The following is a 25097-nucleotide window of genomic DNA, read 5'->3' on the forward strand; positions in this document are numbered from 1 at the left end:
ATAATCTCTGAATCTCTCTAAAAAGAGAGACCACAAAGTATCATGAGAGCTAGGAATAAAGTGGATTATTATTTGCATTATTTAAGAGGAAAGATTTTTTCGCCATAGCAACAACAACAACAAACATTTAGAGAAGGAGCTTGCAAACTTGGATAATTCGCCTACCTGGTAACCTCTCCATGTAGAGGCACAGTGGGTTTTAGTTCATAAATGTAGCTATCATGCTGAAGAAAAAAGTCACCAAAGTAAAGAAGGCAAACGCTGAGTACGTGCATTGACCTATTTGAACACTTTTGGCTTTACTGTTGTTCAAACGGACAATCAAACTGAACTTTCTCTTCCTATTTTTCACAGGGAGGGAAAGAAAGATGTGAAACAGGAGTCAAAAGCGGAAAAGGAGTCAGACATTGAGGGGGCCCGGACCAATGCAGCCATCTGGGAGCTGAGGTTAAAGACCACCGAAACGTCACTGGCAGAGTGCACCAAGAGTTGCTACAAGCTGGGACTGGCTAACCAACAGCTCACCGACCAACTGTACCACACAGAGAAGGACTCTCTCGCTGTGACTGCTTCACTGTACAGAAAAACTGACGCTCAAGCGGAGGAGGTTTGGGATTGCATATGATAGTAGATTAACACAATGAGTATTGCGATGTTTTAATAAAGTTTTCAATTGTTGACAGATTATAATGCTGCAAAAAAGCCTCAAGACTCAAGAGTTACTCGCGCGTGAAGAGAAAAACAAACTGGTGAGTGCATTTTTTAAAACACAACCACAAGAAAAGAAAAGTAGCTTCCATCGGCCTATAAAACATGCTTCATGGTAGAAAATTACGGCCATTGCTTTGATTTACTGTGCGCAAATCAAACCTGTAGCATCTGAAAAATGTGCTGCGCTGTGTGTTAGCAGCTGTCTTGTGTGTAATTATGTTGACATTTATTATGGAAGAAAACAACAAGCACACAAAACCACCATAAAATAAAAAAACAAACCCTCACATTCCAAGTTACATGGTTTAATGTTATTTTAATCTATGTCGGTGGCCACAGCACAAATGCGTAGCCTTATTTTGAAAGTGCTTGGCGGGGAAAAAGTCACACTGTTGGTCTTGATGAGTTAACCAAAATTCACATGTCACACAGATTTTTTACTCTAAAACACCAGTTTAAGTTACATAACCCTACACACACCAAAGCAGGGACTTATTTTGACTCCTTTTATCCTCAATGACCTCTACTCCTCCTTGTTAAGATCAAGCTGTCAAACTGACATGACAAAATCCAAGTGGCTTTACTGGACAAAATAAAAGGTATAAAAAAGCTTTGCTTCTTTTGCTAGCAGCTGTTTTCCATCTTCCAGCTCTTACTTCATGCTGTTAAAACAGAGTCCAATAAGAGGAGGAAAACAGAGGCATATGGTCTGGACAAACTTGAAACATCTCTATTTTGAACAACTGTCACATATGTCCAGTTACTGGGACAAAAAATACAGTTTTGTGGTCAACTTTGACGATGTGACTTCAAGACGTTCTCATTAAAGGGTTCATTCTCACAAATTAAATTAGCTAATGGAAACTGCTTCATCAAAGGCACTTAAAGCCTTGTTTTCTCAAAGAGGAGACATGATGAAACTGAGTGTTGAGAAATTCGGTCAGTCAAATAATTATTCCTGTTGCAATTTTAGGATTAAACCTTTAGAGGTGCTGAGCTCCTGAAGAAACTGGGACATGTAAAGTTTCTTTGAAGTGTAGTATCCCCCTGCTAAACAACTCATTTTATTGAAAGAAAAAACACTAGAAATTCACACTACTACAATATAGGTCATTGTTTATGAACCCTATTTTTACCTCCGCCAAGGAGGTTATGTGTTCGGGTGGGTTTGTCCATTTGTTTGTTAGCTTGTTAGCAACATAACTCAAAAAGTCATGGATGGATTTTCATGAAATTTTCAGGAAATTTCACAAATGGCATAAGGAAGAACTGATTTGATTTTGGAACTGATCTGGATCACCGTCTGGATCCAGGAATTTTTTAAAGGATTCTCTACTATCAGGAGATAGGGCTAATGGCACTTTACACCAGGAGATGGCAGACCTGAGTAACTTCAATCCCAGCAGCATGTTTTTGGTGTGTTTCTACTGAAAGATTGGTAGTTCATAGACTTTGAAAGATGCACGCCCGGTCGAGGAGACGAGTTGGAGCGTAACAGAGAGAAAGACAGCGAATTGTAGCGAGAATACTCACAATGCTGGGAGGAATAGAGGAATATTCACCCTCTGCCATGACTTTCAGTCGTCCAGTGAGACCATGGGTGCTTCCACCATGACAGTCCACACGTAGCAAAGCAAATGCTTTGCCTCACCGTGTCTCCACCCCACCGAGGAGGGACTAATCGACAAATTAGATTTTGGGAGTGATCCTGATCACATCTGGATCCAGGAATTTTTTAAAGGATTCTTCACTATTGGGAGCTAGGGCTAATGGTGGAGGTCTGCGCTCTCTGATTTTCTAGTAATACTAATACCATTATACTTTGCCTAGAAAAGTATTCACCCCCTTGGATGTTTATCCTTTTATTGATTTTATAAGTCAGCCAGAGTCAATATAAATTGACTTACAATATAAGTGACTGCATAGATATTCACCCCTTTCAAGTCAGTATTTAGTAGATCCACCTTTGGCTGCAATCACAGAACTGAGTCTGAGTGGATAGGTCTCAATTAGGTTTGCACATCTGGACCAAGGTTATACCTAAAACTAAATAACTAAAACTAAAATGAAAAAAATCACTTTAATTAACTGAAACTAAATAAAAACTAAGCTTTACCAAAAAACACATGAAAACTAACTAAAACTGTATAGTTCGTTTACAAATCTAACTAAAATAAAATAGAAATGGAGACAAATATCCTCAGTTTTAGTCTTTAGCACAACCGTACTGACTGGCACCTACACACAAGTCAGGGGAGTGTAAAATTGCCTGATCTGATTGGTTAAGACTTCACATAGTGGTAGTTTTATGTCTGGAGTTGTATTCAAACATCATCATTAAAAATAAATGATGAATGAAGAGTAGCATGTTTGAATATGTTTTTGAAAATGTATCACGCTCACTCAGTCCCGACATCTATTTGTAAAAAACTAAAACCAACACTAAAACTAATAAAAACTAAACTAAAACTAAGCATTTTTGCAAAATAAAAACTAAACTAACAAACCAGCAGTCAAAACTAATAAAAACTATATGGAAATTGAACACAGAAAGCGAAAACGAAATAAAAATTTAAACTAATGAAAAATCCAAAACTGTTAAAACCTTGATCTGGACAATGCAATATTACTCCATCCTTCTTTGCCCAGAACAGCCCTTTTAAATTCAGCCGCAAATCCTCTATCGGATTGAGGTCTGGGCTTTGACTCGGCCACTCCAGAACATTCACCTTGTTGTCTTTGAACCACTTCTGTATAGCTAACGAGCCGTATTTTCTTTTGCAGACTGAGTAAGATTGTCCACCAGGGTTTTCCAAAATTTTTCTGCATTCATCCTACCCTCTACTTTTACAAGCCTGCCAGGGCTGGCTGCCAAGAACCATCCCCACAGCATGATGCTGCCACCACCATGCTTTACATGGGGTTGGTGTGTTTGTGGTGAAGTGCAGGGTTTGGTGTCCACCAAACATAGCGTCTTTTCTGACAGCCAAAAGCATCATTTTGGTCTCATCAGACCAAAGAACTTTCTCAGGGAGACCAGGGAGTCTCCCACGTGCATTTTGGTCTAACTATATCAAGATTTAAATCGAGTTTTCTTCAACACTGACTTTCTCTTTGCCACTTTCCCATGGTGTAATGGTAACTGGGAATTCTGATTAACCAGTGACTGGATGATGCAGGGAAAAAAGCCTTAAAAAAAGTATTATCTCACCAGAAAACCTACCTTCTGCATGATTAACTTGCGGGGGTTTTGCCATTTATCAAGGAAGGGATGAAACTCCCTTGCATCCTATATGGGATTACCATTGAGAATTAAGTGTTTCGCTACCTAAAATTAAGTTAGTTGCAACATTTCTCTCAAACTAGAAAAATTCCTAGTAGGGAAGTCACCCCTGTTATACTTGTTTAAGGGGTGCTCCAGCATTCCTAAAAAGGTCCAAAATTGCCTATAAATTATTCTATTAAGGCTTTACCAACTACACTTTCTGCCGTCATTGTGCAAAACTATGTTTGATGTTTTCTTTAAAAGCTAGCCTTTTTACTGTCACACAGTTTAAAAATACAACTGATTTCCATTAATGTAGACAGAGTTATGTGAAGAATAACGATTAGGCCTTAACTTGTAATCAAATGGTTGATAACCTCTCATTTAGTCGTCATGTACATGTTTGTGGGTGCTTGTTTTGCCAGTCTCTCATGGCTTTGGTCATTTTGTCACATTTCTGCTCTGACTGGTTTATCCACAGTAGCATCTTGAGGTATTCAGCCTGACTGATCTGTGCTTAAGTTGGTTTTTGCAGAGCATGGCCCGTGTGAACTTTGGAATAAAAAAAATCCTTACTTATACAAGCTGCTGCTATGGGAACTCTACAGCATCTATATAGAAGGGTGGATGCAATTAAACACTGAAGGCTGGCATTGAATATATACAGTTTTTTCATCCTGTGCATCTAATTATATGATTGGTTTTAACAGACTGAAGATTACACACTACAAATCAATGAGATGAAGGAACTGTTGAGAAAGAAGTCCAGTGATTTTGACAGGATCCAGGAGGAAATATTTCAGATGGAGCATGAGCTTAAAGATGTGAGGACCAAAAACATACACATAAGCTGTTTTTATGAAAGAATTTTCATTCATGTAAACCAATACGGATGCTTTATTTAGATGAGAGAAAGCAAGGATGCTGCTGAGAAGGCGTACAGGGAAAATCTAAAACAAATGGAGCACAAGTTCTCGGAGGAAAAGGTAATCTTGAGTTTTAAAGATACCCTTAAAAGCAGTAAGTGAATGTGAAACATGAGGTGAGTTTTGAAACTTCTCTCTAGGCTCAGCTGGAGAGAGAAGCTGAGGAAAGGAAAGTCGTACCTGAGAAGGCCTGCAATGAAGCTATGTGAGCATGTCTCTACTTGACTTCTACAGTCTAATTTTATTCTTATAACTCCTCTTTGATGTGCACAGATCACAAGAGAAAATACTTCAGTGTTTATGTGTATGAATATATATAGCTGGAGCTAATGTTATTTTCTCAACCACAGCGGTTGCTCATGTTCAGGTAGTGTACATCAGTGAAGCCAATGATCACATCTTTATCCACCCCAGAAGAGGGTTATGCATGTGTGGAAGCCATAGATTATTACCTCTGAGGCTGTGAACTGTACATTTCAGCTATATTTAGTGATTTTTGCAGCTCATAAAACTTTACCATTGATACTGGTGTGGTCCTGCAGGTTTAGTCAGTGTTAAGTGACTGATTTAATGCTCTTAGCTTGTCTTTGTCAACTAAAAAACCAGTGAAAGTACATTTTCCCATGATTTACTCCAGATATTTAAATTTCAATATATTATAGATTCATATTATATAAGGTAACACGTGTCAAGACTTTTGTTGTCATCTTGATGAATACAGCTTACGGCTCATAACAAATCAAAGATCCACGATATCAAAATATTAGAATATAGTGTAAAAGTCCAATTTACAAAGGTTTCCTGAGCCTTCATTCTCTCAGTCTGGTTCAGTACAAACAACTGCAATCATAGGGAAGACTGCTGACATGACACTCATTGACACCCCACAGTGAGGATAAGCCACAAAGGGTCACTGATGAAAGCGCAGACTGTTCTCGGAGGCTGTATCAAAGCATAATCAAGGAACGTTGCCTGGAAGGGAAATGTGTGGTAAGAAAGGAGCACAGTCAACAGGGATGAGCTCAGCCTCAGAGGACTGTGAAACAAAGCAGATTCAAGAACTTAAGGGAGCTGCACAAGGAGTGGACTGAGGCTGGAAACAAGAGCCACGACACAGATGGGTCCAGGAAGTGGGCTAAAAGTCGAGCCAATCCTGAACCACAGATGTCATAAGCGTCTCACGTTGACTAAAGTTTCATACAGGCATACACTGTGCGATTTCAAGCCAACCACATGACAGTCATGGTGGAATGTCAACTCATACTGTGTGTTTGAATAACTTACGACGTACAACCAACACGCACATTTTCAGGGGAAAATCACACAGTGTATGCCTGTCTTAAGGAGAGAGAGAACTTGACTGTTGCTCAGTGGTCCAAAGTCCTGTTTCCAGATGAAGGTAAATTTTACATTTCATTTGGAAATCAAGCACCTTGGATTCTGGATTAAAAGGAACCCTGTACGATCAGACCAGTTCATCTTGTTGGATAGACATTTGTATCTCTCATATACATATTGAACGAAAAAAACGCACTAGATATTTGCATTTTGAGTAATTTGAGTTTATAAATTCACCAGGACGCCGCTATGGTTTGGTCCGTGCTGGCGCTGTGACATCACTGTTCCGCAGTGCTCCTCACCGTTTCTGTGCAGACTGGCAGCCAGTGTTAGGGCTGCATCTCAGAGAGGCTGCACATCTCACGCACGGAGAATTTTAAAATTTGAGGTCTCATCTATTTTTTTCCTGGCACCACGAGCGGTTATCTGTCCATCTAGACAGGAAAATGATAAATACAGAGCCATACTCACCTTGTTGGAGCAAATATTTATGTCCACATCTGCAGAATATGTTTGAAATCTGTTCTTTGATGAACCAGATGAAGGCCACAAGCTAAAATGCATCTGTTTAATAATGTTGTTCCCCGAACTTCTACTCTCTATGAAGCTTTCTGTTTCCATACGGTTCAGGTAAAGGTAAACACAAAATGGAAGCACTTCCGGTTTGCACTTTTCAAATTAAAAGTCCACTTTAGCATCTCTTTGGACAGACTCCGTTCGTATGTACATACTGCTTTTATTTTGAAAAGCTCCCGGCACACTTACACTATAAACTGAATCCAGTCACTTGTAGGGAGATTTATTGAGGTAAAATGTTGGGGGAATGACAGCTTTGACAGCAGGGAGACAAAACCAACACGCAGCAAACTCGTGTCAGCTACAGCTGCAAGCAGAAAAATCATTTGAAAAACTGTTACTGCATAGCAACGAAGATTGCTGCGGCACTATGACGTCACACAGACCAAAACATGGTGGCCTCCAGGTGAGTTTATGAGCTCAAATTTACTAAAAATGCAAATATCTGGGATATTAAGTGAGTTTTTTTTAGTTCAATATACATTTGAGAGATACAAATATCTATCCAACAAGATGAACTTGTCTGATCATGCAGGGTTCCTTTTAAGATCTGAGATGCACAGAATCCAAGGTGCTTGAAGTCCAGCGTTTTCAGTTTCCACAGTCAGTGATGGTTTGGGGTGCCATGTCATCTGCTCGTGTTTGTCCTCTGGTCTTTATTAAGTCCAGAGTCAACGCTGTCTTCAGGAGATTTTAGAGCGCTTCACGCTCCATCTGTTGAGAAGCTTTAAGGAGATACTGATTTCCTTTTCCAGCAGGTTTTGGCACCTGCCCACAGTGAAGCCAAAACTACCAGAAACTGACCATGGTATTACTGTGCTTGACTGGCCAGCCAGCTGGCCTGACCTGAACCCCATAGAGAATTTCTGGGTAAATGTCAAGAGGAAGATGAAAGACACCAGACTCAACAATACAGGCGAGCTGAAGGCTGCTATCATAGCAACCTGGGCTTAATAACACCCAAGCAGTGCCACGGACTGATTGGCCCCATGCTGCATTGCATAATTTGTGCAAAAGGAGCTCCAACCAGAGTGGATAAATGAGCATACATTTCCAGAAGGTCAACATTACTGTATTATATATCCTTTTTTGAACTGTTTGAGATATTCTGATATTTTGAGATGCACCTGTATATCCAAAATTATATTTGTTCCCCTTGTAATACTTACAAATTCAGCTTTTAATGATCAATTTTGTTTGTTCTGTGAAATATCTAGGCAGTCCGCAGAGATCCCCCGACTCAGTGAGCTCAGTGATGCGCTGGAATATCTCATGAAAGAAGTAAAGGAGCTTGAAAAAGAGAAAATTTCATTGGCAGAGGAAAATGTATCTCTGGCAGTGGACAAGGTGTGTTTGAACTGTAGGACAGCAAACAGCAGTGATACTATAAGGCACGTAGAGGGGTTGGATAGACACCATTCATCTGCATTCTCAATCATTTCAGTGATGAAGCACTTGTCAGATGTGCTCAGAATATATTTCAGGTGGATTTTCCCCTTGTGTTGTTTACTTGTGCTGACCCTGTGTATTTTGCTTGTGGTCCCACTCCTCTCCACCTCCTGCCTCCAACCCAGCCTTTCAGTGTTCAGTGGTTGTGGCGAGTTTCCACTGGTTGATGGGTTCAAATTTAGTGGCTTCTTCTTCACAGGTTTCTGGCACCGACTCATCAAGACAAATAAATATTGGGTGCATTAATCTTACCTGTGATGATGACAGTAAATACAGAGAGTAAATCCACCTTGATGAAGGCTTGGCCACTCACTCATCAGTACCGCAGCCAGCATACAAACCATTATCTGTTTCAGCTCTGCATTGGCATGAAGTTTTTCCAATGTTAGCTCAATGTCATCCTTTTTAACACTTTGCTCCTCTTTCAACTCACGCAGAACACGTTGGAGTCGATTGCAAAGAAGAATGTAGCTCAGATAGAGACCCAGAAAAAGCAGCTCATTCAACTGAGGGCTAAAGTAGAATCCCTGGAAGTTAAAGTTAAGAAATCTGTGCGAGAGCTAGAAAGGGAAAGAGAAAAGACTCAGGTTGTGACCCAGGCCAGTCAGATAGAGTTGGAGAAGCTGCAGAAGGTGCTTGCCATGCGGGAGAGGGAATTAGCGCACATCAAGAGGTTAGCGGGAACCATTGTGGAGCAGCACACGGAGCTGTCACAGTTCTTCCATGATGCCCTTCATCACGTGAGGCAGGAGATCACAGCCAGCAGGTTGCAGCACAAAAAGGAGGCAGAGAAGGATTATCGCTGGAGGATGAGAGAAACCACAGCGGGAAGGCTGAAGTTCCCACCCATCCGCACCTTTCATCAGTGCCCCCCCAGTACCAACTCTGTTTGTACAGACATGGAGGCAGCTGCATGGTGGTGGGTCCACTTTCTAGATATGCAGATTTCTTTTTGATATGTTAAAGCTATGTATTTCAGCACTGAGCACACCCAAGCTCAAGCAGTTGTCCAGTCTCAGCGCAGACTATTTGCATGTTCCAAATAGCATTTTTCTGTTCTAAATACTAAATGTTTTTATTGCATGAGAGCGCAAATTCCGTTCACATTGAGAAATAGACCCAAATGCAGAGTATTGATGGCACATTTAAAACCATGCAAGAATTTAGCATGGAAGAAAAGACACTTTCAAATTAATGCCATATTGGTAAAATAGCAGATATCGGCACAGATATCAATACATAGATACCATCTGTTCAGCTTGATTTCATTGGAGACATTGTGTCACACAAGCACCATATACAAAAAGGGGGAGAGCAACTGACAAATGTAAGCCAATGATGGTGCGAGGTCTATCGACCAGTAAAATTCTCATGACTCAATGAAAAATGAACTGATTTTCAAGCCATTTGTTTTGTCACAATGTCAGACATGCATTAATGATCAAGGATACCTGATGAAATTAAAAACAAAGGTTTGCATACAGAAATTCTAGAAGGTTGCAGTGCTTCTCCTCTTCTTGCTTTTCTCCACCCCTACCCCTCCTTCTAGCCCTAACCAACCCCAGTGCAGCTTCAGCGGAAAGCTTTCAACACCAGTCTGGTCTGCTCATCAGCATCAGCGGCGAAACAAATGGAAGGAAAAACACCCTCACCAACTGACTGAAACACCTGCCCAGCTGGCATGTAGTCCATCAGGAAGACTTCTTCGAGCCCCATGATCAGATTGAAGCTGGTGAAGATGGCTTTAAGTAGAACAATATCATCACTTCTCTGGACATGGACCCATTGAAATCTAAGAGATCTCAAGGTGTTAACACCCTGGAAACCTAGATTGTCCATAAATCTGACACTAAAGAGGAGACTCAGATCCTTATTGTGGAGGCCTTCTGCTTTACACATACGAGCCTTTCGTTGATGTTTGTGACAAAACAAGTGGCTTGAAAATCAGTTCATTTTTCAGGGAGTTACGAGCATCAGAACAGCGGATCTCCTAATGTCACTGAATTGTATATATTGTCAGTTGCGACTCCCCCTTTTGCAAATGGCGTCCGGTTTGACACATCTGAGAAGCTCAAATGCATAGACTGTAGAAAGAATTGGACAAACCCTGTGTGATGTCAGCCGTCTGCTTAAAATAGGCGCACTCAAACAGCTCTCGAAGCCAATCCGGGGCGGCTTCCATATTGAAATCACGGTCTCAACTGAGCTTTCGATCGACCTAATGGCCCGCCCACTAAGCTTGACTTCCTGTCAGCTTGCTAGCTAGTATTCTGGTTGACAGAAAGTAGCTTCTGCCTGTCGAGCTATTTGTCAATCAAATGAGACATGCCAATCAGTCCATAGTGAGGTTTTTCCTAAATATAATTCAAACCATAATGGTACAAAAATTTCAACCCCCACACAGTGAGAGCACATGAAGACATTAGCTCCTGAGACACGTTTGGGTTTTTGAACAAGGCCAGTTTATTTCTAGTGTAAAATCAGCTTTTTAACAGGTGTCCAGATGGGACTTCTGGTGTTCCTGCAGCCAGCCTCAAGTGGACACTCGCTGTATTGCAATTTTTTTGCACTTCCGCATTGGCTTCATTTTTCATGCTAGCATCCGCTAGTTAGCCACAGCTGCCGATTTTAATCAAGAAAAAGGCATTTAAAGCAAAGTAAGTTTGTTTTCTTGAAGCCAGTAATGTTAACATAAAATACAAGTTGCATGAATTCAATAGTGAGTGAAATTAGCCGTCAAATTTTGATTATTACTGCCTAACAACTGTCTACAACTTGCTGTTAAAAAAGTAGCTGGGGGACAAAACAGTTAAATCGTTATCACCATCTGTATGTCTAAAATGGCGGTCCAAGATTTAAGACAATACTTGCCAGCTGTGATTATGTACTGTGTACTCGATTTCCTGAAATAAAGTAGCTATACAAACACAAGTATGCCATTTAGGACACACTCTAAGACTTTTATCTTTTTTTTTTACAGGGGTCATTTGCCAGGAAGCAAAGTTCAAATCTCAGATCTCACCTGGGAGCAGAAGGAACAAGTGCTCAGTCTTCTCTTTGCTAAAATGAATGAACGGGCCACAAGGTAGTAAAACTTCTCCAGTATAAGTTTGCATAATTTTTCTGTGGAGTGCTCTTTTAAACCGTGAACTAGGCTGAAAACTGAATTACTTACCTCCAATGAACAAAGTGCAGTGACCTAACTGAGCAGTAGTTACAGCCAAACTTCATGTGGCTCCTCCCTCTTTTTAATGTTTAAAACAGCCATTTTCTCAGAAGAAGAGGATACCATAAAACATCAGTTAGGCTTCAACCAATTTTCTTTTCCATCCAGTTGCTTAAAAAGAATGAATAAAGAGTCTGGGCACAATAGTAAAAATAGGCCCAGCCACAGAGTCGTGTGCTTGGAAACAAACATCTGGTCACGTCGATTTGCTTCAAGCCGATTGGCCCCTTTTCACGTGCACTGGCTGTTTATTTTGTTCTTTGAACGCCTGTGGTCAGAGAGCAGCTGGTAACATGATTCTCAGAGAGGAGTGTGCAGGGGATCTGGATGTATGGGGGTATGGCAGGCAGAAATGTATATTCATGTTAGCAGTGGTCTGGCACCTAGTCCTGCAGAATAACAGAGAACATTTGGCGACTCTTGAGTCCGTTAGTAGTATTCAAGTACATGTGAATCGGGTTGACCTAAAGTGACCCCCCTATTTCCAAGACAGGCTGCAGGTCCAAGTGAATAAACACCAATGTGCTAAAACATGGCTATACACTTCGAGGTTCGGTGTTTAACTGCAACTCTGCATTTTCTGATAGGAAAGTGAGTAACCCTCTTACTCTGTCTGCCTCCTCTGAGAAGAGCCACATTGACAGTGATGCTGCTGGGTAAGCACCTTGAGGAATGCAGGAGAATTTAAGTTATACCTCATCTTTGCAATTGAGAAGCCTGAGCAGATTTATTGGTCCCACATTCCATGTTTAGCTTAGAAAGCATCCAAGTACCAACGTATGATTTATTCGACAGTTGCGGTTCAGTGTTGCATAATGATGACTGTCTTACAGAATTAAAGAGGAGCAATCCCCAGCGACTTTCAACACAGAGATGCCTGAGCCCACTCTGCCCCCGAACCCAAACAGCCCACCGGATATGCACACCACCTGACCTCTGTTTGGCCTCTGCAGTGAACATTGAACTCTGCTGTTCGCCTTTGTTTTGTACACGTCTACAAATGGAGCACAAATGTTTGTTTGTTCTTGTTATAAATATCTTAACGTGCATGTATACACCTCTCATGAGTATTGTTTCATGTATGAAGCTTGTTCTTATCTATTTAAAGGCTTTGTCCTCAAGTAAAAACTACTTTCTGGAGTTTTGATCCCAAAATATGTACCAGGGAATAAACAAAAACAATATAAATGCTGGGTCAGTGGAACAAAATGCAGTGAGCCCATCATTTATGAGGATTATACACGCGAAAATAAAGTGCACAGCTGTTACAATACTGGTCTTGTATTCAAGGTAATGACATTGGTTTTAATGCACTGTCTCAGCTGTACAGATCTTTTGCATATTTCTTGGCAACAGTGCTTTATTTAAAAAGTATCTTCACATAGAACTCCAATATCAAGTCTTTAAAGCTAATTATTTCAGTTAGAAACTATTCACAGTGAAAATAATACTCTGTTTTATATCTAGAACAAGGGCGTCCAGGTCAAAAGGAGCTCTTAGATGGAGTATTTAGCGTCCCATTGTTGGCATTGTTACTGCAGGACTCTTCAAAGTGGCGTCTTCTGCTTTCCACTGTGAGGTTACTGTTTTAATCTGAGTGTAGAACTGGATTCCCTGAAGAAGAAAAAAAGATAAAAGCATTTCCATTAAAATCTAACAGTGCTGGATTCACACCTGGAACAATGTGATGCTTTTGTTTATTTTGTACTTGTTTTCCGTAGAAGTTCATGTCTCCTCTGAAGGATCCTCTTGATCCGGTGAAAGAGAACATGGGCAGTGGAACCGGGATGGGAACATTGACTCCCACCTGTGGAAAACAAGTATCTCTCCTTCAATTTCCATAATTGTGAGCTTTTTAAAATAATCCCCCCTGATGTTAAAGTGCTACAAGTGAGATGTGGCAGATGAGTGGTAAATCTGTGTACTCTAACAAACAAACCAACATGGTCACACTAAACAAAACAAAACCTGCGGCTTATGTTAGAGCGTAGCATGTTCTTATTGAAGAGAAGAAACCCTAAAGAAAACATTTTGTTATGAAAGCAGCAGAGGCTTGGCAAGGTTGGTTTTAAATGTTTGATACAGCAGGAATAACTTTGGAACACTAAGGCCTTTTGGCGAAGGTGCAGGGAGGGGAAAAAAAGGAAAAGTAGATGTTTGTTGCACCGAGGTTTGGAGAGGAGCACAGCACATGGCCTGCACAGCATTCCCCGACATGTGAACAGCAAACACAGGGCATAACTAGGGCTTCACAGGCAAACAAACAGGGGGAAAGCTGGCCATGTTTATGCTTAAATCATGAACAGGACCCTAGGAATCCCTTTCTGAGTTTAATTTAAGATTTCCCTCCTCGAGTACTACCTGGAAAAAGGTTTCTATGTCCCCCTGTTTTCAGGTAAGACACATATTTGCTGTTGCTATTTGTAGCCTATGCAGGAGGGGAAGTGGAGGGAAGGGGCGCAAAGGTGTTTATTTTAGGTGAGGGGGCAAACAAGGCTATACTTGACATGGAAAATAATTGTTTTTTTTAATGTGTGTGAATGTTTTACAAACAGAAAAGTGATGAGCCTCCAGATTGAGATGCTGCGCAGACATGACAGACTGATGTGAATGTCTCCTTTCTCTCAAAACTGAGGAACACATTTGGAGGCAGCAGCCACTCACCTGGCCCACGTCCACCTCGTGAGTGTATTTGCGTGCAGTGGCGCCATTTGTGGTGAAGATAGCTGTTCCGTTGCCATAGACGTTCTTGTTGACCAAACTGATGGCATCATCCAGAGTCTCTGCCTCGAGGACGACCAAAACAGGCCCGAAGATCTCCTCTGTGTAGCACTTCATTTCAGGCTGCGGAGGACAAAAATCGACACTTTTACAGTCAAACTTTTGATGTTACACAGAGGTAAATACAACTTAAGATGCTAAACCAACATACTGTGACACTGCCAATGATTGTGGGACCAACAAAGTTGCCGTTCTCATAACCCTTGACATTGACGCTTCGGCCATCCAGCAGCAGCTTAGCTCCCTGGTCCACTCCACTCTGGATCAAACTGCACACTCTCTCCTTGGCCTGCGGAGAGATCAGGGGCCCCACGTCTGCCCCAGGCTGGTCTCCTAGCAGGGCCCCAAAAAACAACCAGCTATAAGGTTACATAGTATGGCATTTGCATGATGTGAGCACATTACTGGCACTGACATTCAAATATGTCTTTTTCCACAAACACGCAAAAGCCAGGACGAGGGGCACCTTCAGGCACGCCCTCAAAAGTGGATACTTATGGGTTTCCTGTGTACGACACAAATTAGAGTCCGTATCACGGCAAACGGGGAAAATCCTTCTCAATTTTACTCCACATCATTCCTTTCTGAAAAGGTTTGATGCTCTGAACCGCTATTTAGGTCTAAACCGCGGATCTGGCCACAAATTTGCAGCATGGCTGACTCAACAGGCCGTCTCTCCCAGCTGACTCCAAAGCGAAGTTACAACAGCGCAGAAGGCGAGAGGTGTGGTTAGGGCAGCGTGGGTGGCCACCGAGATGACTAAACCGAAGGCCCTCAGGGGAAGCAAAGGTCAGGAGAGACAGAGGTTAAGGATGGAGTGACGGGGTGCGGTACCTGCATTCACTCGCAGGGCCTTGGCTCGTTCCACCAACTCCGGCAGCCAGCTCCGAGCCTCGCCCACCAGGATGGCCGTGGACAGAGCCATGCAACGCTGTCCCGCTGCGCCAAACGCTGCACCCACAAGCTGGTTCAAAGTGTTCTCCTTGTTTGCATCAGGCATCACCACACCGTGGTTCTTGGCTCCCTGCAGTGCATAAGAAGTGGTTAGCCTCCTGCTGTTTGATCTCAGAATCAGAGAAAATCACAAATTTAATCCTTATGTGATTGACGGACAGGCATGAAATTTAATGGAACGGGATTATTCACAACTTGGCCCTTTAACAGTGATGCACAGCTGAAATCTGTTGCACTATCTCACTTCTGTACAGCTGGCAGTGAGGAGAAGAAACCACCATAAACCAAAGTCTGTTGACCAATGCTACCACCTTGTGGACATTTACACCAGGGGTCAGATAATGTTATATCATCCCATCATGCTCACCATATTGGACTGGACCCTCTTGCCTTTTTTAGATCCCCTCTCGTAGATATACTCCCCAGCTTGATTGGAGCCAACAAAGCTAATGGCTTTGATAGTTGGATGGTCGCAAATGAAGTTCACAGCTGTGGAGGAATTGACATACAGTTTTAACAATCAAAGTTGCTGTGTTTGACTATAATTGTCAATACAGTGTAATGGATAATTTGGTAATTTGCCAACTGCCATTTTAAAAGAAATAGAAAAGAAATGAGGCTGCGATTTTGCATTACTGAGAATGATAAAAATCACTGAAAAATATTACTGTTTATGATTGGCCTCATTCCTAATTTAGTTTTTTTTTTTAATTGAAATTAATGCTTTTTTACTGACTTGACAAAAGTAATATTGAAATGCTGGTGTTTTTTCTTTTTTAAAATGCGTATTAAAACTCTTAAGAGCCAAGATGAGAGAACTTAATGCCCAAGGACATCTTGTTACGGACATCTTATTTGTATTTGTAAGAAGTGATCTCTTACTAAAAGTATTTTCACATCATTTTTGATGGCTCCTCTAAATATTTTCTGACCATTTCTGATTTTTTGTGATGTCTTACCATGATCAAAGTCAGTTTTACAGCAAAAGGAGAAAAAAAATCAAAATTTTATGCAAAGCAAATATCTTGGTGAATTGTTTTGACCTTGTAGATCCAGTTTTATTATGTATACAGTGCTTAACAAATTTATTAGAACACCACCCAAAGGAAGGTTTATGCCACAGCTGCCCTAAATTAACAGAATTGGTAATTACCAAAATCATTTTTTATGTTTCTGCAATGGTTAATACACCAATATGTAGAAGCTCTTTAACCCAAATGATATTTTTTATGTTAAAATATAATTATTATTGTTATCCATGAATTTTCAAATTTGCTGATTTACAAAAAAACTGAAAAAACAGTAAAGCACATTATTATTTCTGATTAATATGTCGAATTATAGTTATTTACTTGCTTTCCTGAACAGAAAAATGAGTTTTGGTGGTTGAATGTTATGTTTGATTAATTTCTGACTTCTCAGAGAGGCCCACTGAGCTGGCTCAAATTTGGGTATAAAAAGGTGAATTCAGTTTGAAATTCCTCAATCCTGTTCAAAATGGTAAAACGTAGAGAACTCACTGAAAATGAAAGAGTCCGCATTAAAGCACTTCATGATGCTGGATGGACTCTGAGACAAATATGACAGGTGGTCTAATAAATTTGTTAAGCACTGTATATATATATATATATATATATATATATATGAATGACATATAAACACTGGCTAAAGTTACAGACAAACTCGTACCATCATGTTGGCCATGGATGATGTTCAGCGTCCCATCTGGAGCACCAGCGTCCTGCAGCATCTTCGCCAGAAGCATGGCGCAGGTCGGGACTCGCTCTGAAGGCTTCAGCAGGTAGGTGTTGCCACACACCATGCCCATAGGGAACATCCACAGAGGAATCATAGCAGGGAAGTTGAAGGGGGCGATGCCGGCGCAGACCCCAAGGGGCAGGCGGTATGTGTAGGTGTCCATGTCCTTTGTGATTGAGGGCAGAGTCTCACCGAGCATCAGAGAGGTGATGCTGCAGGCGTGCTCCACAACCTCTGCAAGGAAAATGATGCATGCAACATATAAGTTCATGTGTGTCAGGTTAATTTGCTTAGTGTGACTTACAGTGCATTTGGAAAATATTCAGGCACAGTTCAGTTTCTTTAATTTTGTTCTGTTGCAGCCTGATGCTACAATAATTTAAACTCATTTTTTTCTCATTAATCTACACTCACTAACCCATCATGTTGAGTTTTTGCAAATTCCAAGCAGGCTTTCATGTGTTTTGAACGGGGAACAGACTTCCGTCTAGCCACCCCGCCATAAAGCCCAGATGCCAGTGGAGGACTGCAGTGATGTTTTTCCTTCTGGAAGTTTGAGCTCCAGAGATCCTGGGTGGAAGTGGGACAGTCAAAGTGACCATCGGATTCTTGGTCAAACCTCTTACTAGGATCCATCTCCCCTTATTGCTCACTTTGGCTGGTTGACCAGCTCTTGGCTAATGTCAGTGTGATAGTTCAGGGTTTTTTTTTTTTTATTAATTTGCAAAACTTTTTAAAATTCTGTTTTCACTTTGTCATGTTGTGGCACTGACTGTAGACTACTGAGTATAAAAGTGAGGGTTTTTTTTAACTGTAGTATCAGGCTGCAACATAGTTGAAAAAATGTGAATACACTGTAAGTTCATATGATTTTGGTTATTTTTCTTTGCACAACTGATTTGTTCAACTTGGACAGCTGTCTACTTTGTTTCCAAAAAAATATACCAAAACAGACAAAGCAGTTACCTTTCTTTTTGTTTGTTTTTTGGGCTTTCACTGACCTTTATTAGATATGACAGTTGAAGAGAGACATGAAATATGGGGAGAGAGAGGGGAAAGACATGGACCGAGACCAGGAATCGATCTCACAACCACTGCTTTTGGGACTGAAGCCTCAGTATATGGGCGCCTGCTCTACGTAATTTTGCTGAAAGTTACGACATACCGGAAATATCAAACGCCCTTCAAAATAAAGTAAAAGTAAAAACGGGAGTAAAGTTGCAATTGCTAAAAGAGGTACAACATTTCAAAATAAGAGCATCCAATCAAAATGGTTCTCCAAGGACGCCTCACTTTCAAAGCGTGGTCTAAAGGAGGAAATTTCCCATCTGAGGTAAAAGCTCTGTTCATCCAAACTGCTCATCCTGGACCAGTTTGTGTATTTATTTACCAGGTTTCACATTAATCACAGTGTGTGATATGTCACAATTTATCATTCTGAGGGGCTTGGTAATAGATTACTAGTTAAATGATTGTAAGGATCCTGAATACCCAGAATACACCTCTTAGCAAAACTAATAGCACTGCTTGCCTTCTGCATCACTAATGTATAAATGTATCAAAAAGTAATAATGGTCATTTCTTTTGCAAAACCATTGTGCACAGCTGCATTCCCCCTGTATTATATTCATCAGTGTACGGTGTACACCTATTTATGGTAGCAATAATGCAGTCATTGCTCCTGTTAACATATTCTGTTATGGCTCTAAATGTCACTTTGGCTTTTGCAAATATGATTTTGATGAAACTACTGATTGCAAATCTCATCGTCAGCGCACAGCTTTGCAAATTGCATATTACTGGTGGTGATGTGTGAAAGTCCCACCTAAACAAATGATGTTGGGTCACAATAAATAAATAAATAACAGTAATTAAAAAAAAAAAAAAAAAGATAAAAAAAAAAAGATAAAGCTTGCTCATACATATTCTGCATGTTATTCTAGATATCAAGTACTGCAGTCCCATTGCTGACCTAAGCATTCCTTTGTCCCATTAGGGTTATGCTATTTGTAAGTATTACAAAATGCAAGTGGGGCTAAGTAAACTGCTGGTTGTGCATCTCATCTTATGTGGGACTAAGCAAACTATCCCTGAGAGGTATTGCCATTTGCTCTCATCACTAACTACAAGCATCCAAATAAGTATTTTCTATGTGCAACCAATCAAACTCTATCAAGATTGAGTAACCTGCTGCTAAGCTATTGCTAGCTAATATCTAATGTTTGGTGGGTCTAAGCAACTTATTCTTAACTCAGTCATACAGACTAGAATCAAGGGAGTGAAAAATAGATAAATTAATAAATAAAACTGCTTGCAGTGTAATCACTAATACTAACTAAAATCCTGGGCGTTTCATTTATGGTGGAGCAAAGCAAACTGTCCTTAAGCTACCACTGGCTTCACATCTCCCAGCAACAGCAGTTAAACAAACTAGCTAAAAGTTGCTAGCTGGGCATCGCATAAGATAAGGTAAAAATAAACTTTGGCTAAACTGTTTCCAGATCTGCATTGCGTCAAACAATGTTAAACAGTGGGGGCTAAAAGTTTCTAGCTCCTATCGCATCAAAGGGGCTAAGCAAAGTATGACTAAACAGTTGCTAGCTAAGTATTACATTAAATAAAGTAAAACAAACTGTGATTAAACAGTTGCCAGATTTGCATTGCCCAAAACAAGTTAAAACAAACCGTGGCTAAACGGTTGCTAGCTTAGAATTGCATAAAGCAGGGTAAAACAAACTTTAGCTAAACAGCTGCTAGCTTGGCATCACATAAAATAACTAAAAACAAACTGTGTCCAAACAGTTGCTAGCTTGGTGTCTCATAAAATAAGGTAAAACGAACTGTGGATAAATAATTGCCAGCTTTGCATTGTATCAAATGAGGTTAATCACTGGTGGCTGAAAGTTGGTGGCTCATATTGCATCAAAGGGGCTAAACAATCTGTGATTAAATAGATGCTAAATCGCATCGCAACCAATGGGCTAAACAAACTGTGACTAAACGATTGCTAGCCTGCATCGCATCACAACGGATCGCATCAAATCGTATCCAATGGGTAAAACAAATCAACTAAAGAGTTGCTAGCTTAGCATCCCATAAAATAAAGTAAAATGAATTGTGGTAAACAGTTGCCAGCCTTGCATTGTATGAAATAAGGTTAATCACTGGTGGCTGAAAGTTGCTAGTTCCCAATGCATCAAAGGGGCTAAAAAACAAAACAAACAAAACAAACAAGATTTAACAGATGCAAAATTGCATCACATCAAATGGGCAAAATAAACTGACTAAACAATTGTTAGCCTGCATCGCATCAAATGGGATAAACAACTCACAAAAATATTCTGTATTTGTGTTACTATGAGTATGAATGTGTTCCCCCCTGTCAGCACTTGCTGGCCATGCATCTCGTTTCAGGTGGCAGTAGGACATAGCAGTTCTCTAAGTTGTAGCTTGCCTAATATCTCATATCTGATTTCTCATTTCAGGTGGCATCAAGCAAACTGTCCTTAAGCCATCCAAGGCTCTACATCTCTTTTCAGGTGGGACCAAGCAATCTGCCCCATTCCTGGTTCCACATTGCTAACCAAGTGGTCCCTAAGCCATTGATGGCCTCATCCCGGGTGGCTTTAAGCAACTCTGTAATCAGTGCATCAGGGGTAATGTTTTAAATTCTCATTTTGTTTCATTTTCTCTTCTAGTGTTAGGTCTCCAATTTTTTTTTTTTTTTTTTTTGGGGGGGTCATCAATTTCAAATTTAAGGGGTTAACCTCTTTAAAACCTTTTTCAGTAGCATTGTCATCTCAATGCATCATCTCAAAGCTTTTCATATCAGTTCCACCACTGTTGCATCGCCAGTTTTCATACCATCTCTGCTAGAAAGATAGTGTTGCCATATCTTTGTTCATAATTAACTCTTGACGTATCAGTGTGATCTTTTTGCTATACATATCCATTTGTAGGACTGATTACTTATGCCTGTTTGGTAAGTAACCATTCTGTAAAACATTCTCCTTGATTCCTCTTGAAGGGCTAATCTCTTCAAACTTAAGTTCACCTTGTTTCAGCATGACCCAAATTAAGTTGTATGTTTTGATTATCATCTATGGCCCTTCACATAATTCAGATAATTTCACCCTTGCTCACTGAGCAATCTCTCCATGGAATCAATCAAATTGTGTTAACAATGGGGCTTGTGCCCCTTTCTTTTGGGGGATAGATCTTTCCGCCGCTAAGGTCAGACACCCTTCAATCACGCTATGTCCTAGTGGAGTTCAAGCGTCAAAGAGACTCTGACAAGAATTAAGTATCACAGCTATGTTAATAAATATAATTCATCACACATGTAAAATAAAAGGTTATCTTTAAATCAGTCACTGGTCTCTCCTGATTAAACTATATGTAATTATGTAAGCACAAGATGTGGAACAATTCTGAAAGTAATGATGACAGGAGATAAAGGCTTATTTTGATATTTTTAAATTAAATATCTGCCAACTTAAGTTCCTTTTTTCAACATACAAGTCAAGGTTGATAACTACAAGCAATCATTTAAAATGACCCACTCTGATTTATGCTCATGCAGAGTCAGTGTAACTCATTAACTTTCCCTTTAACAGACGTCAAAGCCTACATGACATGTAAAAGTTCACTTTTGCCCTTTGTGTGTGCACGTGTGTTTGTAAGATAAACTTACGCAATCCTCTGAACACATCCCCCTCTGCGTCTGCGAGGGTCTTGCCCTGCTCCACTGTGATGGACTTTGCAAGTTCTTTCTGCAACACAAGACAACTGCTGCGTCACTCCTTTGTTTTCTGCTTCATGTTTTCACTTGCGCCTGACTCTGTGACTTACGATGTTGTCCTTGATAAGCTGCTGATAGCGCAGGAAGACCTGCTGCCGGGCCAAGATGGAGGTCTCAGACCAGGAGGCAAAGGCTCTGGAACAGGAGTCTACGGCAGCCAGCATCTCCTCCTGGGTGGCTTTGGGGACACGGGAGATCACCTCGTTGGTAGCCTGCAGAGAAGCGGAGACCATAAGTCAATTTAGAATAATAGGCTAAGATCAATTTGTTCTAATCAGCACGTGCTGTTTTACTCCATGCAACATTACACAACAGATCAATTGTAGCTGATTTTTAACCGGCTTTTCATAAATCTGTAGGTCAGAGATGATCAAATATAAATAACAAATTTCAACATTTATTCCTTAAGATAATCATTTATTATTAGTAGAAGTATTTCTTACTAGCAGTCAATTATTTTAGTATCACAGATATGTGTTAGGGCTGAGGATTAAAAGTCACAAATTTATATTTCTTATTTGAATATTGACCTGGTAATTGAAGCAGTTATTATCTTTATCCACAAAAGACTGCATTCCATGATTGATACAGAAGTTGACCATTGTTCTCTCCACTCCATAAGTGCATGTTGCAATATCAAGCAAGAAAGGAAAATTTATTTAAATCGTAAATAAGGTTTAATGTGGAAAAAATTAAAACCAGATTTTATGTTTAACACCAGATCAGCCAACCCTAGTTAACAGGCACATGTTTATGGATCTAGGCCTGGTCTAATACTTACAGGATTGTGAATATCCAGCCATTCTGTGCTCTTGGATTCAACAAACTTCCCATCAATAAACAGCTTGGTTGTGGGCTGTAAAAAGAGAGAGGGTTGATCACCTATGGATGACATTTGATGTAACAGCAGAGTGACAGTAGGTAGACACTGTTCTCACCACAGAGGAGGAGTAGCACATGCGGCTAGCTCTTAGCGGGACCTGGGAAAGAAATAGAAGTCACTAAATGCAATAATGTTATCCAGTGTTATTCAACCCTACTCAACCAAAGAGCCAAACTGTTGAAAAAAAGACCATTGCAAGAGACAACCAAGACCTCTGGGTTTGAGTCCAATGTGCTCAAAGGAATAATTAAATATTAGGGCTGTCAAAAGATTTGAATTTTTAATTGCAGTTAATCTTGGAATTTCTGTAATTAATCACACCCTTTTAATCACATTTTTAAATTCAACTATTTTGCATTTTATCCTTTTTTTTGCCAGTTTGGATTTTTCAACTGTCTTAAGCTAGGGGTAACTGGCTGCCTGTTTAAATAGACCTACTTTTATTGGTATTCCTAAGATTTAAACATAAGCATGACTGTTGAAAAAGGAAATTCTTATGGATTGAAAATTAGATGATAGAACATTAAAAAAATTTAGATGACGTTGACTTAACCACTAAGCTGTCTGTAATATTTCAAAAGTGAAATGAGACATTAAGGCACATTAGTGGACTTATTTTACATCACTGTGGCTGCAGGGAGAGGCTGATATGCCTTAACCAAAGTGGAATGAAAGGAACAATAAAGCATGAGATTAATCATGATTAAAAAATATACAATGCATTATTCGTGGACCTTGATAAACCGTGACTAACTCAATTAATAATGACAGCCCTAATTGAATTTAAGCAGGCACAGAGCTTGGTTTCACCTTTATTTTCATAATTTTTCTTTAACTTTAGTCTTAAAAGATCATTGTTTGGGTTCAAAAGCTAGTTTAAGCCGTCAGTTATTATCCACACTGGCAAATCTGTCAGATGAGAGTTTTGTTCATTTTACAAAAAAATGCATTATTCTAAGTTCAGTTTATTGTGCATGTTAAAATACCAGCTTATATATACTCAATAATTTTTAAATGATTAATTTAGTATGGGTAATATTAAAGATTAATTTTTAAACTCATGGGATTGTGGTAAAGATATGTGAAAATAAATGCATTTTCCTACTAAAGATTACCACTGAATAGCAGTATTAGAGAACTGAAAACTTGCGATTCATGTTGAATTGATAAAGTAGAATTCAGTTAATTTTTTTTTGTGTCTGACAGAGTTGACAAAAATCAAGATATTATAGGCAAAAAACTTTTTTGGAAAAAAAGAAATGGAATTAAAAATCTCCTCCTACACACAACAGCTAGCTGAGACCTCAACATACACAAATCTCCAATTTGAAATTGTTATAGTAAAACATAAGTACAGTTAAGTTAGAGTATGTTTTCTCTCTTCTCAGGAATCAATGATAGTTATCTTGCATGTTCTTTCTTGTACACATCCGATGGAAATACACAAACAAAAAATAAAGGCTGAAAATTAAATTAGACATTTAAAGCAAACTGTTTAAGTGTGGGAAACAAACACATTGCCATTACTTGCAATGGATAATTTCTGATATCACAAATTACCTTTCCCTAAAGTTTTCTGGGGGGGGATTATTCTTTTCCATTAACAGGGCCAGAAGTCCTTGCTCAAGGGCCACATGTTGAGTTTCACTGATATTATCAATTTATTATTATACTGTAACTGTAGGATTGGTTTCCTCTCACACCAAATACACAATGCAGGTTGTTTCCAGTTGCAGCCTGATTGCAAACCAGATTAATGAACAACTACAAAGTATGGAGTTATGAGGAGGTCTGAAGGGCACAGAGTCAAGAGGACTGGATAGAACTGGAGGAATGAATGCAGTCCAGCCTGCAGGGGCAAAGTGAGAAGCTTTACTCAGGTTCAATCTTTAAATGATGAATAATAAAATATGCTTCAAATTCCAAATCAGTTCAGTTGTGTGTAACTATATGACCAAAACTAATTTGAAGTGAATAAGTTACTCGTACACGATTGTAATAGCTCAGTATAACAGCAGCAGGAACCTAAATCCTGCAGCACATGACACCTGGCACTTTGTAAACAATGTGAGCTGTCAAATATACCTGCGTCATTTGCAGCCATTTACAATTACAGACGTTTTACTTTTATAACGTACCTTTGCCTTCAGAACGGATCTTAACGCTGTTGTTGCCATGTTGGAAATGTTACCAGGCGTTGGTCGACTTTTCTAGACCCCACTCAGCAGGTAGTACGGTGGCCAGGAGAAGACAGAGTCCAATCTTTCTCCTAACAAAGATGTATTATCTGTGGGCGGGCTTAAGGCAATTTCCTAACTGCTATTCGCTCCGTGCCAATGGCACAGCGCACTCCCATCAACTACGCGGCGCCATTGGCTAACTGTCAGCGGATTCTCTCCAATCACTGGCTGAGACTTTAGCTAGTCCCG

At 40.0% G+C, this 25097-nt stretch overlaps 2 protein-coding genes across 2 annotated transcripts; one reads left to right on the forward strand and one right to left on the reverse strand.

Annotated features, from left to right (window-relative positions):
* The first annotated feature begins 221 nt into the window (after positions 1–221).
* Positions 222–12657, forward strand: LOC121526578 (basal body-orientation factor 1-like). The gene is made up of 11 exons (XM_041813224.1): positions 222–265; positions 355–607; positions 684–749; positions 4687–4800; positions 4882–4962; positions 5043–5107; positions 8034–8163; positions 8703–9184; positions 11246–11350; positions 12079–12147; positions 12325–12657. Exons 1-11 carry the CDS (start codon positions 222–224, stop codon positions 12422–12424), a joined length of 1509 nt encoding a protein of 502 aa, XP_041669158.1. The 3' UTR covers positions 12425–12657.
* Positions 12658–12771: 114 nt separating this feature from the next.
* aldh6a1 (aldehyde dehydrogenase 6 family, member A1) lies at positions 12772–24960 on the reverse strand. Its single transcript, XM_041812724.1, has 12 exons — positions 24807–24960; positions 22724–22765; positions 22567–22641; positions 21836–21997; positions 21678–21756; positions 16916–17218; positions 15594–15715; positions 15107–15296; positions 14424–14605; positions 14156–14335; positions 13200–13298; positions 12772–13105 (listed from the first exon to the last, which is right to left on the reverse strand). The coding sequence occupies exons 1-12, from the start codon at positions 24843–24845 to the stop codon at positions 13001–13003; spliced, it is 1578 nt and encodes a 525-aa protein (XP_041668658.1). The 5' UTR covers positions 24846–24960; the 3' UTR covers positions 12772–13000.
* Between the last annotated feature and the right edge of the window lie 137 nt (positions 24961–25097).

Source organism: Cheilinus undulatus, linkage group 18 (assembly GCF_018320785.1).
Source record: "Cheilinus undulatus linkage group 18, ASM1832078v1, whole genome shotgun sequence".
In the NCBI taxonomy this organism is placed as follows: Eukaryota; Metazoa; Chordata; class Actinopteri; order Labriformes; family Labridae; genus Cheilinus; species Cheilinus undulatus.

What these genes read in the sequence shown, in the direction of transcription:
- aldh6a1 (XM_041812724.1), bottom strand. Translation starts at nt 24,845, where the DNA reads ATGGCAACAACAGCGTTAAGATCCGTTCTGAAGGCAAAG. An exon ending in AGAGGGTCCAGTCCAATATG is followed by an intron (nt 15,297 to 15,593) that starts GTGAGCATGATG and finishes TATGCACTGCAG; the next exon opens with GGAGCCAAGAACCACGGTGT. An exon ending in GGCCCTGCGAGTGAATGCAG is followed by an intron (nt 14,606 to 15,106) that starts GTACCGCACCCC and finishes GGGCCCTGCTAG; the next exon opens with GAGACCAGCCTGGGGCAGAC.
- LOC121526578 (XM_041813224.1), top strand. Translation starts at nt 222, where the DNA reads ATGCTGAAGAAAAAAGTCACCAAAGTAAAGAAGGCAAACGCTGA. An exon ending in CTGACGCTCAAGCGGAGGAG is followed by an intron (nt 608 to 683) that starts GTTTGGGATTGC and finishes AATTGTTGACAG; the next exon opens with ATTATAATGCTGCAAAAAAG. An exon ending in ACAAGTTCTCGGAGGAAAAG is followed by an intron (nt 4,963 to 5,042) that starts GTAATCTTGAGT and finishes ACTTCTCTCTAG; the next exon opens with GCTCAGCTGGAGAGAGAAGC.